We start from the raw sequence: 13,796 nt of genomic DNA on the forward strand, positions 1-13,796 counted from the left end.
AAGTATTGATAACTCCACTGTAAGAATGGAACACAGTCATGCCAGACATTCCTTCATTCTTTATTCTATACAATTTGATCAGGACATTATTGTGGAGGATATCATCCATGTCAGGACTAAAACGTTTTTGCTCCAATTTTCATTTCTATCACTTTCCAAGTGGAAAAGTGGAGCCTAAACTTTTTCAACACCCTTATTCAAATTCAATTCAAAATGCTTTATTGATCACAATGGGAAATTAAATGTTATAATTCATTAATTCAAATTCTTCAAAGAGAGTCACTATAGATGGTGATGGCAAAATGATGGGGTAGATTATAGGGGCATAAGCCTCAGATCCTTTGCAGATGGTGCAAAAGGTTCTGTTTTATGGTCATTCATCACCTGCAAATCAATTCACTCAGTTAAAGTTAGTTTAGATCCACGTCTCCCAAAGAAGCATGCCAAGAAAAAATGAAAGCGTGCAAGAGTATTTATAAAAGAAAGTTGTATTTAGTGAGTGGAATTTACAGAGCTTTAAGTCAAGTGAACCTGATATCAAAGTAAATTTTGTAAAGCAAGTAAACAAAAAAACAAACAAAGAATTTCTGTGATTGTCAGAGCCGTCCCAGCTGCCACAACATTCATTCAGTCCTGCTGCGTGATCATCTTCAGCATCTGCAGGGCCATGGCTCCCTGGTCTGAAGGGATCTGAGAAACAACAAGATAACAGTTTAACACTAAATTTCTACCATTTTGCTATAAACTATGCACTTTGAATTTAATTAGCTTCATTAAAAATAATAAGAAAAATCACACCTCAAGCTGCATTAGTCAACCCCAAACAGAAAGCAAAGTAAAAATCTGAGGACTTCTTGATAAAATACTTTTATACCAGAAAAGTTTGCATCTTACAGTTCGACCATCTACATTGTATTACAGGTCTACTCTACACCCTTCTATTCTTCCAAACTAAACAGATCAGTGTTTCATGAAATACAATATTTAAAACTAAAATAGTTAGAACCAGCTCAGATTTTACCATGTGACCAGCTTTGAGGATCCAGTAGAATGCAAAGTTCTTGTAAGTCTTGAAAAAGGCTCCAGTGGTTCCTGGGGAGGCTGGGTCATCCAGAGGGGTCCACCTCAGCTGGCTAAAGCCAGAAAGCCCCTCCCACTTTAGCTGCTTCACCCAAAGCTCCTGACCTGGAAGAATAAAAATGTGCTTTTACATCCGGAGCTCAAACATGAGGGTTGGTTACATGCGTTCACCAGAGATGTATTAGTGTCAAGTTTTTCTTGGAAAACCATTATATTTCCTTCTGCTTTAGTCTTTTCATAACTTACTAAATTAGAAGGGGGGTGGGGAGGTCATGGTGTATTATCAAAGCACTCAGTGAAAGAAGTTTGCCAACTGATGCTGAAGAGGTTGGAATAGTTTGGTTTATAGACACATTCCACTTTAACTGGGGATGAATTTCCATTGTGGTACAACTGGGTATGAATAACATTTTGATCAAATGTAGACTATATAAATAAATGATCACAATCATTTTAATTGTTGTAATTTAGCAGTAGTAACAGGTGAAGAAATTAAAGCCAACTTTATGCACATCAGGATTTTAAAAACAGACGTTGATGGCATTTGCAACAGTCTTTAGCCTCTTTTTAGTGGTCAGCATAACTTGACTGACAGTAAAAGCAATCCGAGTGATTAATCTTTAACACACAGAACCTTAACAGATTTCCCAAAGGCTGCCAGCGTCTCTAGTGTTAAAGATGTCACTGATTTGGAAGCTCATTTACCCATGGTGTCCACTATAAGGTCCAGCTGGCCATTGTAAACTGTCACATTGACTCCAGCTGTCAACAACTGGTCCACTATATCCACCACTGGCCTCATGAAATCACCCGCCATGTTGCTGAACACGTCTTCTGCTTGACCTGGAAACCAGAATAGATTAGGACAAAGAAGGCAGAGAGGACATGAAACATAACACTGTGATGTGTATCAGACAGTCTATATATGGAGATTTAAACCAAGTACCTCCCCAAGTGACATTCTGAGGGATGATGGCCAGTTTCTTCCTTATTGGTCCGTTCATCAGTTCGTTCAGTGATTGCTTGTGCAGAGGGCGAATGTGGCGGTGGGCTTGCAGAGCTGATGCAGAGAGGAAAAGCACATCAGTTAGCTAGAGCAATAATGCTGGACCCAATCTTCATAAATTCATTTGGTAAGTGGAGTCTAGGTTTAAAGAGTGCCATACAGATGAAGTTTTCTCCTGCAGCAGTAGTGACTTTCTCATCTGGTTGCTGGGTTAGAATGTTGTAGAAGTTCACCCCATTGGTGTTCTGAGAAGAAAACAATTTTGCTGATTTGAAAAATAAATCTTGTACGTCATTTCAGTCCTATTATAACCCTCTCCTAAAGGTCATGTGCTCAGTACAATATGTTCAGCAACACGGCACCAAAACATTCCTGTCTTGTCAAGAATAACACCAAACCCTGTGGAGGTCTTCTGGATCAGTGCATCCCAAACGCCTCATGACCAGACCACAAGCTGGAACTGGTAAAGTAACTCCAGATCCGGGCATTCACAGCATTTCACACCTCAATAAACTACATAGGTATGTGGCTAGTGATTCCTGACAATCTGAAAATAATAATCTGTAATGAATAAATCAGTTGTATCAATAACTGCCATTTGGGAAATTATTAATACCCACTGATAATCAAAGTGATTATCCCCAACAAGCCATGGGTACTGTATGATTGGTTGAAGAATGCATTTTTTTAAAGAATTGTTTTCAAGCAAACTGTAAACTGAATTCTTATTAGGTTGTATTACCAACAGCTGTCCACTGTTAGTGCGGCCAGTGAACACATCATTTAGTAAATCCCACTGGTTTTGGAACTTGGACTTGGGGTTTGTTGCCATTTCCACCTCCTGACTCCAACTTCAGAGGAAGATGAAACATGATATAAGAAGCTGCCTGCAGCTCTTGGTTCACTACTGTCTGCTCCAGGAAGGGCCGACCCAAGCCTCCATGGGGCCCAAAGTCAAATTTGGTTTTGGGGCCCTCTAATTCTGCTAACAATGTGGACTGGCTGCAATCAGCAGCCCGATCATTGGATCATTCACACACCTGCTATAAACTTATTGTATCTCTGGCAGTGTTGTTTACATACAGGAAGCGTGCGTGCCACCAGGGGGCACCAAAAGCATTTTTTTTCTTTTTATCCATAAAAGAATTTCTGCATAATCAAATATACGATATATCTTATGATTGTATATTATTGTAAAAACAAATCGCTTCATAGTGAAATTGTATGTTTTTGATATTATAATAACATAGAAATTATTACCAGAAAAAAAATAAATAAATAAAATAATCAGCTCCACTGAGGGGGCCCCTTAGTGGCCCTAGGGCCCTAAGTGGCTGCTTAGCAAAGAACATTGTGCTGAAACGACTCGCCTGTTTTGCTGTTGGCAGGTTTTGGCCGAACGACAACGCTAATGTGATCAAATTTTCTTTGACATCAAGTGTGGTATAAGAACCACACTTGATGGCTGTGTCAGTTTTTCAATTAGAATAGCTGAATAGTTCAGTTGTGAGAGATCACAATTGTTATGGCTTGAAGGTTTAAAGAAACCTTTTGGGTGTACAGGCTCCAGTGTGGTACCAACCTGCTCCACTACCGTCTCAGTGACCGACCACAGCTCTGTGGCTTTCAGAAACTGCTGCTGCTCCACAGCTTGCTTCACCTTCTCCGCTGCACTGTTGACATCGGCCAGGCCGTTGTCGTCCAGCAGGGACTGCACACAGCAGGTCAGAGGAAAATTCAACAGAGCAGCTTGGATCCACGGTTGTTAAGGAAACGCACTCTGTGTGTTACTCACAGTGGTGTAAAGGTATGGACCCCATGTCATCACAGAGTCTGGTAACAAAAGACGTTCTTACAGTGAGTGGCATGTCGTCACTTAAATCTCTACACATTTACTAAGCGCAATTCACACTCTAAAAAATATTTTGAGCATCCATGTAAAACCACTAATTAAGTTCTAAAAACAAAAGTGATTTTAAGTTCAAGTACATAAAAATAAAGTCATTTACATTTTTCAAAAAAATATCCACATATAAAAGATAAAAAAATCCAAAACAGCAGAGATGGATCAACGATTGGCTGACCTTTAACAATTTACTATGTTTGTTGAAGTCTGAACTGTTGACTGAAAATATGACCAATTAATTTTTTCCCCCTGATGATTATAAAACAAAAGGTGAGATGATGTGCTGTTATTTTTTTGGTAGAGATAGTAGCTTTGAATCAAACAGATCCCTGTTTGAGTGAAAAAGAAAATACATATATTACCTGAAATTGTAAATCACTTATTACTAAATAAAGCCAGTTGAAGGAAGGTTGGCAATTCCTGATCTCTGGCACTTTGGAGTCTAATGAATACATGCGTTTTAAATTACTACACCATCTAGTGGTGTGACATGAAATGCTGCCACAAAGGGAAACTTGCAAAAGCATTAAGGTCCGAAATCTGTCTGTGCAGCATTCTTCTGGTGTTTTTGATTGGAACTGGGGACAAAGGTTGACCTGGAGGGTTAAAAACTGACTGATACTGACCCAACGGGGAAATCCACGAGTCTCCAAGTGCCACGCCTGCAAAGTTGCATTTCACTGAGCCTTGGGCTACAGCCTGTAAACAGACAATTCACCCAGATTAAAAACCACACCTTGTTATCAGAAAAAGCTAAAGTACTCTTATAATTTTATATTAAAACATGTTCAAGTCATATGAGTTAATGACAGAACACGTCTGCTTAGAGTCCTAAAAAAAAATAAAAAAAAATGCAAACTTACAAATCTGATTTATTTGTGGCTCATGTGGCCCTTCGTGTGATACTTGCTTTACAAAGCTTTTACTCCATCATTACAGCTAATGCTCTGTAAAGCCATGGATGTGATGCTATAGACCCAAAGAGCAGTAACCTCACCTTGCTGAGTTCCAGTGAGATGGCAGCGGCCATCTTTCCCCCATATGACTCAGAGAAGATGTAGAAGGGCATGCTCTGCAAAGTTCACACATTTTAACTCGCAGTGGAATCACTTCTTTCATATGGCAAATAATCCTCTCAAACTTAGGCAAGGAAATAGGGAAAATGTATTAACATAACCCCACTTGGAACCATAAGAATGAGTGTAGTTACCAGTAAATAGTTTCCCACAAGTTAGCCAAGCTTTTAGACAACATTACTCTTGTTTCAATATGAGCTCACCTGGAACTCTGGTATCTGTGTGAAGAAATGTTTGAGCAGCACCAGCATGTCTGAGGCCACAGTGGAGACGTTGGTGGCAAAGCCGTCGGGCCGTTCAGCGTAGCTAAAGCCGGTGCCCACTGGGTTATCCACAAACAACACACTGGCTGCCTGCACCTACACAACACAGCATAGAGCACACACAAAGTTTTTTGTCCATTATTTTAGGTTTTATTTTGTAGCTGGCTAGCATGGATTGCACAAAGGAACAGAGCAGCCTTTGACCTATAAATTGCTCATCCATATTTTTCTAGGTGCTTTATGAAATTGCTTAAATGTAGCATGGAATACAACTTCAACTAAACTATTATCAAAACACACAAAACTTCCACTTCGAAGTTTTAGCGTACATGCAAAATGCAACCTGTGTAAGAAACCTATCACTATGCCAAAACAAAAAAACTAAAAAATACCACATCATCTCTATTGTGAAACATGGACCTTAAACCAGTGGAGAAACTTTCTGGCTTTACACACTGGTATAATCATAGCAGCATGGAATCAGAGTAAAATCTGTATGATATAATCTGTAATTGTAACATGACAAACTGTTGAAATTATAAAAATATTTCAGAAAAATCACTGAAAATCACAGAAAAGCATTGATATCAGAATATCGGCATCAATATTATGTTATCGGCATCAATATTACCCAGCTCGTCTTCCTGGGCTCCAGGTCTCTGTTCAGTGGTCCAATTTCTTCAAAGTTACCAAAGCCACTCCCTGATCCTCCTGGTCCACCCTGAAAACACAGAGCACAGCCATGTTAATTTTATAACAGATTCTCTTTGTTTTTGGTTTTTTTTATCCATTTCTGAACTTTTGCATCGTCCACAGAGTATTTCTTAGGACTTGAGCTGCCAGGTCAAATGTTTGTCCTGAATATGGATTGACAAAAGTGAGTCACACTGAAGAAAGAACAGGAACGTGTGCATCTTTTATCCAAGAGATGTAGCACCTTCACAACAGTTTCAGGGAAACTTTGACATTGCTGGTGGATGGTTACCGTACTTCCTCCTCTGTGGCCACTAATAGAAGCATCTTTGGTGTTACTCATCAGGTGATGTCATGTTCACTTCCACCAACAAACATGTTAAATTCAGTTCTTCCATGGATCACAAACTACATGAGCCATTCAACTGAATAGCACTGATGGATGCATTCTTTTACATATTCAATAAATTCTAATTATTATTGCATTTTTGAAGTATTTCTGTTGTCCACACACTGGTGTTTCAAGCTTTTATTTCTGCTAATTGTTGCTTTTTTTCTGCTTACATCTTTAGAATATGACAGACCATTGAAAACATAACATTTTTCTTACAGGCGATATTATGCTTATGATACATGTAATATTATGCTTAGGGTAAAGTATTTAGCATTAAGTGTACTTTGAATCTGGTCAATGAGCCTCATGTGAATGCAGATTCTAATTTATGAAATATGACTAGATATGAAAAAAAAACATCCTTCTTTTTCATCTAAGGTCACTCAGACCAATACGCTGAAATACAGGTTTAGGTTTTATTTTGTACCTGCAGCCACATGACCAGCGGCAGGTCGTGATACTGAGCAGACGGACTGTCAGCATAATAAAGCCACCAGAACATGTGGGCCCCGGGCCTCACTTCCACATAGTCCCAGACTTCTTTACCCGCCAGCGGGGAGGGAAGACCTGCGAACAACACACGCACATGTCCACATTATTCCTGGATCTACATGGACCACAATTAACTCAAATATGTTCTCATTCAGAAAGTTCTTCACAATGATTCCACTTTCGGTTTGCAGTCAGTGGGGTCAATGATGGTCAGAAAACATCATCTCCTACCTGGCAGGTTCTGGTTGGGGGAACCAATCCAGAAAGCTTACCTTGGGAGATGAGAACAGAGAGAAACCAGAGGAGAGATCCGAACCGAGACATTGTTTCAGCCGCTCTGCTCTGATTCAGGACAGAAATCACATGACAGCAGCCCAGTCAGCTGACAACCACATGGGTTGGGGGAGGGAGGTTCCGGTTGGTGTGTGTCTAGTGACGTATCTACAGGCCGACAGCTGGTTCGTCTGAAATAAAGTCACTGAACGGAACAGCTTGAGGTTCGTGGCCAACTCCAGTTCTAGAGAACTACCGCCCTTGCAGCTGTTAAATGCGCCCCTTCTTCATCCCACCTGAATCAGATGGTTGAAATCTGAATAAAATAAAGACAAACAAATGGCAAGAAAAAGTCCAAGCCACGACCAGAACCCCGTCTTCTCTCAGCAGTCTGCTCTCTGGTTCTGGCTGCAAACCACCGGGTTTTTACCCCACCTTATTATTTTTCTGTAAATTTCCCGCATACAAGTGCATACTATTAACCATTTCACAAACACCACACATAAAAATGTGTTCAAAAAGTTAGTTAGTGTTCTGTAAACAGCAGAACTCAGAGACGAGCATGAGATGACTATTACCACTCCCGGCCTCTAGGGGGCAGTAAGTGAGAGGTGGAGATTTATTTTGAAAGGTTCAAGCGGAAGTTGTGGTTGAGTTAGCCAGGGAGCGCGTGAATGGAACGTTTTGGCGTCATGGCTGCGCACCGCAACAAGTTTATTCGCCTCCGCTTGTTTTTTGACTACCCGCCCCCGGCCGTCGTGGGGTGCCGCATGTGCTGGCTGCTCGTGGACCTGAACACGTGCCGCGTGGTGGCAGACCTGGAGAGCGTCATCCGGGAGAAGTTTGAGTTCAGCCGCAGCAGCATCCTGAGCCTGTTCATAGAGGACTGCTACCTGCCGCACACGGAGAGCATCTACGTGGTGCGGGACAACGACAACGTCAGGTGCGTGTTCAGTTCAGGTGTCACTGGGCGAGACAGACCTCAGTCTGGTGACGGTCAGCAACGTGTTGGTACGAGTGGATCAAATCACCATGACAACCTGCTCTCCAAAGAAGGAGCTGATTTGAAAAAGGCATTCTTCTTCTGATCTGGGATTTGGATCTTTGATTCTCTGAGCTGAACGCTGTTTCTCACAGCAAGGACATTTCTGATCCTTCCAAAATTATTCATAACTTGAACTTTTTCAGATTTTGTGACGTTACAACCAGATGAGACTGATATTGTCCCGGACTATTCATTATATTTTCTTAGAGATTTTTTGCAGTCTCCAACTGTTTTCTACCAGAATTGTTCTCAGTAATTCATATATCAACAAACAGTTGATACCGACTGATAGAAAACTCTGACATTGTAATATGTTTTCCAGCCATACTGTCCAGCCCTAATGTCAGCTCACCAAAGTTCATTTTGCCTTCATAATTTCATGACTACTTGGAAAAATTTCGAGGAGCAAAATTTATTTTGCTGTGAAAGAAAGGTTTTTATACTTATGCACTATGATGCGTTCAGTTTTCAATAAAATCCCACTAAAATCAATTAAAGCTTATAATGTGACAAAATGTGCAAAAGTTTTTAAAGAATGAATAATTTTTCTAGACTCTGTGAGGACAGAGATGTGACCATTTAAAACATTTGTGTGTTTCTGTGATCAGGGTGAAGGTGGAATGTCTGCCTCAGGTGAATGGACACAGCAGCTGTCCAGAGACGGCTGCTGTGTCCTGCAAGAAGAGACGGAGAGACACTGCAGAGGGACAGAGCGTAGAGCACAAGAAGAAGAAGAAGAAGAGAAACGAGCTGGAGGACAGGACGGCAGATGGGTCAGATGTAGCTAAAGGTGATGATGGGAATAAGATGTTAGAAATAAAGATGGCTGCAAAGAAGAAGAAAAAGAAGAAGAAGAAGAGGATAGTGAAGTCAGTGGACAGAAGACATCCTGCTGTCCCTGAAGCTGCTGCTGCCTCAGACATTCCCTCTGGCCCTGACAAGACCCCAGCAGGAAAAGTGAAAACACAGAATGGCCCCTCATCAAGCCCCAGCAGGAATGGAAATGAAGCTTGCCATCAAAAAGTGGCCAAGAAACCCAGCGCCTCTCCTGCTGCTTCAAAGGGAACTCCACACCAGAAACCCAGCCCAGAAAAATCTCAGCCTTCTTCCTCATCTGCGTCTTCACAAACAGACTCCTCCTCAGACGTGGCCGACACTTTAAAAGTCCCGGCCAGAACCAAACCTTTGGATCCTGACACCAGCAGCTCCAAGGCTGGAGCTCAGAACCAGAACCAGGCGTCCAGCACAGAGCAGCCTCCGCTCAACCAAGACAGTGAAGAAGAGATCCAGCTGGTTATCCGCCAGCCGCAGCAGCCTTTCCTGAACATCCCTGTCCCAGGGGCCTGGAGGGGCCTCGGCAGGGGCCGGGACAGGAGGTGGGCTGGAGGGGATCCTGGAGAGTGCCCCAGGGTCAGAGGTCAAAGTGACGTGGAGCGACTCGGGAATGGCACAAAGGAGCCCTCTTACCAGACTGACTCTCTGAGCAGCAAGTCTGTTGTTCTGCAGGTGAGTCTCCAGATGTGTCTGCAGATGTTTGCTGTGTTTGTGTGGATCCAGACAGCAGTGTTGTCACTGGAATTCAAGCTTTTATCATCAGAACTTATGTCTTTCACAGATCTATGGCTAATCAAGTAAAACCTAAACGATTCCCTGCTCCCACATCCTTTACCAATACTCTGAACTACACATAGTAAACACCCATAAAGCCCCCAATAATAGTAACTGGGTTATTGGACCAACACACTTCAAATGATCAACATTTGAAGTGTGTTGATCATCAGCGTTTTATTTCGAAGTAAATGTTTATGTGCTCTGCGTGCTGTGGTGGCGCAGTGGGTTAGCACGACCCACGTTTGGAGGCCTCAGTCCTCGACATGGACGTTGCAGGTTCGACTCCCGGTCCCGGCAACCTTTCCTGCATGTCTTCCTCCCTGTCCTCGCCCTCTTTCCCGTCTGCCTACTGGTCAAAAGAAAAAAAAAGATTAAAAACAAAAAACAAAAAAGTTGAGTTAAAATTAAACTGCGTCCTGCTTGTACTCATCTGTTTATATTTTAATAATTATGTGCACCAAAAATCATTTTTAACAAATCCTTTGATGTAGATTTTAATTTAAGAAGAGAGAAAGTGATGAAGACCCAACACTGGAGTCTGTTCAGCCTGTAAAACTGAAGGTAGTTGGTCAGGTTTAGGAAACAGTTACTACTCTACCAACTTTATGTTAGCCTCAACAGTTTAGACACAGATGCATGTGTGCATGTGGCCATTACTGTTAACCATATATGGCTGAACAATAACTTCTAATCCCTCTGAGTAGACTGAAGCAGAACCCGTCCCAAAGGACTACAGCTCCATGCCGCTGCTGGCTGCCCCGCCCCAGGTGGGCCAGAAGATCGCCTTCAAGGTCAGTTTGTTCTAATGAATCAGGGCTGATCATCACATGGAGATAAATATTCTTTGTGCTGCAAACAAAAAATGGGAAAGACAAAAGCGTTTGATTAGTTTAACTTGTTCATGATAGCTGCTTTATAGTTGTTTTAAAGAAACAGTTCGCACTGTTCATACATATATTATATATAATCCAGCTTAGGTTTTTATCAGAGACCCTTCAGTAAATGTCTGTGAACATGCCTACCTTCACAGGATAAAGCTACTATGTTCAATAAATGGACAAATCATTCTTGCATATTTCTCTTCACCTTTTTCGTCCTTTCTTTCATGTACAGTTGCTGGAGTTAACAGAGAACTACACACCAGAAGTATCTGAATATAAGGTGAGGAGAGTCAGCCTCAATGAAGTCATTGTTCCCATAACCCAACAATGTAAATTGAATAAAACGTCAAAACTTGTTCTAGTGAATTCCTTGTTAGTCAAACCCTCTACATTTGTGTCTACATGTCTGTCAGGAGGGAAAGATTATCAACTTTGACCCAACAACCAAACAGATTGAGCTGGAACTTCTTAATGCCTCACAAGGTAGGAACCTTTTTTTCTTGTTTTTTTTCTTTTTATCCGTGTATAAAACTAATATAACGTAAACCATAATAAAACTCCAGTTTAGAATGTATTTTATTGCATTAGTCAGTATTTATTATTTGATTTATCTGAGAATTATGAGTTGTGGCAGTGAAAAGGCATGTTCCATAAATATGTTGCAGCATAAAATGTTGTTAGGGATGCACTATATATCAGCACGAACATGAGCATTGGCCCATATCAGACATTTTTTAACATATTGGTTTGATTAAATAAAACGGGGCTGATATTGACAGATATGTATGTCCATCTTGTTGCTGCTTATTTCTTTGGGCGGTGGGTGAGGTGGTATTTGTTCGGTCCTGTGACAGCGATGGAGTTCAGGATTGTGGAGAGTTTAACTGAAGCGGTTATCGGCTATAACAGCAATATCAATATTTTCATTTCACTGCATCCCTAAATGTGTTGATCCTTCATCCTCATTATATGACTAGTTATTTGGAGCCTCACAAGTTTTCTTCACTGCTACCAAACTACTTATACTTTTGAAACTTTTGGCCTGTTATTTCAATCAAAGGGGGTTCATTCTGAATGCTTTATTGATTACACAAACTTTATGGTGAGGAGTACTCCAGCTTTACAATGTGAGTTTAGTTCTGTTCTCACACAGAATCAAATCTGGAAACAATCTAGTCTCGCTCTGTTGGCTGAAGTTAGCAGTCACAAAATAAAAGGTTTCTTTATTTAAAACAAATTTGCCTGAAATGCCACATCATGTACTAACATCACAATATGTAAATAATGTAATAAAATCAGGTTTCAAAATGGAATAAAACAGTTAATGCACTTTGTGATGCTTTCTGCTGCATTATGTAATATTATTATATTTTGTGCTGATTTTTACAAAATGCAGAGGTAACTCTATTTTTAAAACCCTAACCCTGTCATAATGTGGTGCATCATGTGATATAGGATCTACTATATGACTTTTCTCAGTATATTGATTTGGATGAAGACAATCAGTGGTTTGTGATTATTTATTAAAAACACTTACTGTAATCTAACTTCATATCATCTGAGCCCAGTTTATGTTCTGTGTTCTGTTCCTCTCATTTCTCTTGTGCTTCCCCTCCAGCTCCTGCTGAGCCAGGCAAGTTTGACCTGGTCTATCAGAATCCAGACGGCTCAGAAAGAGTGGAGTATGCCATACAAAGAGGATCCTCTGTAAGCTGCTTGTTTTGTAGACTTCATTATGTTTCAGTGACTGTCACTCTGGAATAAAGTCTTTATTCTTCTGCGTTCTTCACTGTCTCTCATGCAGATTATGGAACGTTGGGACTCTCTGCTGGAGCCAAGACTCATCATTTAAACATAAAAACTTGTTTGTTAGATTTAAATAAATTTGCTTTTATTAAAGTTAATTTATTGGGATTTGTTCTTTTCTGGATGGATTTTATTTTTGTATATTGATGCTACAATAACTGGTTTTCTATAAAATTTTTATAAATGAAATCTTGCATTCTGAGTTCTGGAGTGTATTGTTAGTTATTCATTTCTGGTAGATATCTATAAATGAATTGTATTAACAATACAGGAAGGTTGATTTGGTGCAGTTCGCATGGTATTGACCTGGACATGTTAAGTCTTCATGAAGGACAGCCTTAATGTCCTTGATGAAATTTAAAGCAATTTTAAAACTTGTTTCACTTCATGAATTGAATATTAGGGTTTAGAAGAGTATATTGCAATTTGTCTTTATTTCTATGCTTTATTTTTCATGCCAATCAGAGGCAGAGAGAAACTGCCTCTGCAGCAGCTTGTTTTTGCAAATACTCTAGCACCACCTGAAGGTAAAGATTTGAACAGTTTGTGTCCAGGATGTGGGTGGTCTGCAGGACAACTGATGGCCCTTTTCTGGACCTAAACCTGTACAAGACCAGGAAGATCAGCCCTGATGCTCTTCTAGTGAACAGAACAGAATCAAATTTGTCACCAATGTTCTTTGCACTGAATCTGTATTGTTTTATTCTAAGATATGGAGGAGTCTGAGGACCCTGGACTTAGAGTTTGGTCTAATTAATCACACTTAGGGTTCCCAGTATTCTGTCCTATTTTTCATCATGTGTCATCTTATTACTATAGCAAATTACCTAATGCTTTTTCTATTTTTAGTGTTAAAAACAATTTGACATATTTGCCATTTAACCCACTGGTAAAGTGGAACCTCATTCTCAAATCATCTACAACAGCGGAGGAAATCTGTGTTACATTTAATTTCCCTCTGGGATTAATAAATATTTTTTTAATGAAACTCAAAAAAGACTCACTTATAATATAGTAATTATAATACTGCTATAGTTGTACGATTTTATATATAAAAGCTTATTTTAAGTAGTTGATTTTGCCATTTTTAATTCTGTGTAGTCTATCAAAACATTATGGAGGACAACATTTTCAAAATCTTAACAGTTTTAGCTCGCAAATTAATTTCATCATGTGAGAACCAATATGTTTAAACGTTTTTCTGTTTTATACTATCGAGTGGTAGGGTGTTATTTTTATTCTAAGTGACACATGTAGAGCTAATGTGTTT

General features: G+C 40.1%; 2 protein-coding genes across 2 annotated transcripts; one reads left to right on the forward strand and one right to left on the reverse strand.

The window, feature by feature from the left end:
• Positions 1-39: 39 nt before the first annotated feature.
• scpep1 (serine carboxypeptidase 1) lies at positions 40-7,287 on the reverse strand. Its single transcript, XM_055036175.1, has 13 exons — positions 7,183-7,287; positions 6,846-6,985; positions 5,963-6,052; positions 5,272-5,427; positions 4,990-5,064; positions 4,619-4,691; positions 3,882-3,919; positions 3,669-3,797; positions 2,247-2,331; positions 2,027-2,140; positions 1,786-1,923; positions 1,022-1,185; positions 40-690 (listed from the first exon to the last, which is right to left on the reverse strand). The coding sequence occupies exons 1-13, from the start codon at positions 7,232-7,234 to the stop codon at positions 628-630; spliced, it is 1,317 nt and encodes a 438-aa protein (XP_054892150.1). The 5' UTR covers positions 7,235-7,287; the 3' UTR covers positions 40-627.
• A 539-nt stretch (positions 7,288-7,826) lies between these two features.
• On the forward strand, positions 7,827-12,624 carry coil (coilin p80). Its single transcript, XM_055034974.1, has 7 exons — positions 7,827-8,126; positions 8,837-9,734; positions 10,544-10,630; positions 10,953-11,000; positions 11,134-11,203; positions 12,339-12,427; positions 12,525-12,624. The coding sequence occupies exons 1-7, from the start codon at positions 7,858-7,860 to the stop codon at positions 12,570-12,572; spliced, it is 1,509 nt and encodes a 502-aa protein (XP_054890949.1). The 5' UTR covers positions 7,827-7,857; the 3' UTR covers positions 12,573-12,624.
• Positions 12,625-13,796: the final 1,172 nt, after the last annotated feature.

Source organism: Poeciliopsis prolifica, unplaced genomic scaffold, assembly GCF_027474105.1.
Source record: "Poeciliopsis prolifica strain line A6 unplaced genomic scaffold, Auburn_PproV2 SCAFFOLD010, whole genome shotgun sequence".
Lineage (NCBI taxonomy): Eukaryota > Metazoa > Chordata > Actinopteri > Cyprinodontiformes > Poeciliidae > Poeciliopsis > Poeciliopsis prolifica.

Coding starts and splice junctions, on each gene's coding strand:
- scpep1 (XM_055036175.1), bottom strand. CDS start 7,234: ATGTCTCGGTTCGGATCTCTCCTCTGGTTTCTCTCTGTTCTCATCTCC. Junction 3,920..4,618: donor CTCGTGGATTTCCCCGTTGG/GTCAGTATCAGT, acceptor TTTTGTTACCAG/ACTCTGTGATGACATGGGGT. Junction 691..1,021: donor TCCTCAAAGCTGGTCACATG/GTAAAATCTGAG, acceptor GTTGTTTCTCAG/ATCCCTTCAGACCAGGGAGC.
- coil (XM_055034974.1), top strand. CDS start 7,858: ATGGAACGTTTTGGCGTCATGGCTGCGCACCGCAACAAGTTTATTCGC. Junction 11,001..11,133: donor CAGAAGTATCTGAATATAAG/GTGAGGAGAGTC, acceptor CATGTCTGTCAG/GAGGGAAAGATTATCAACTT. Junction 11,204..12,338: donor ACTTCTTAATGCCTCACAAG/GTAGGAACCTTT, acceptor CTTCCCCTCCAG/CTCCTGCTGAGCCAGGCAAG.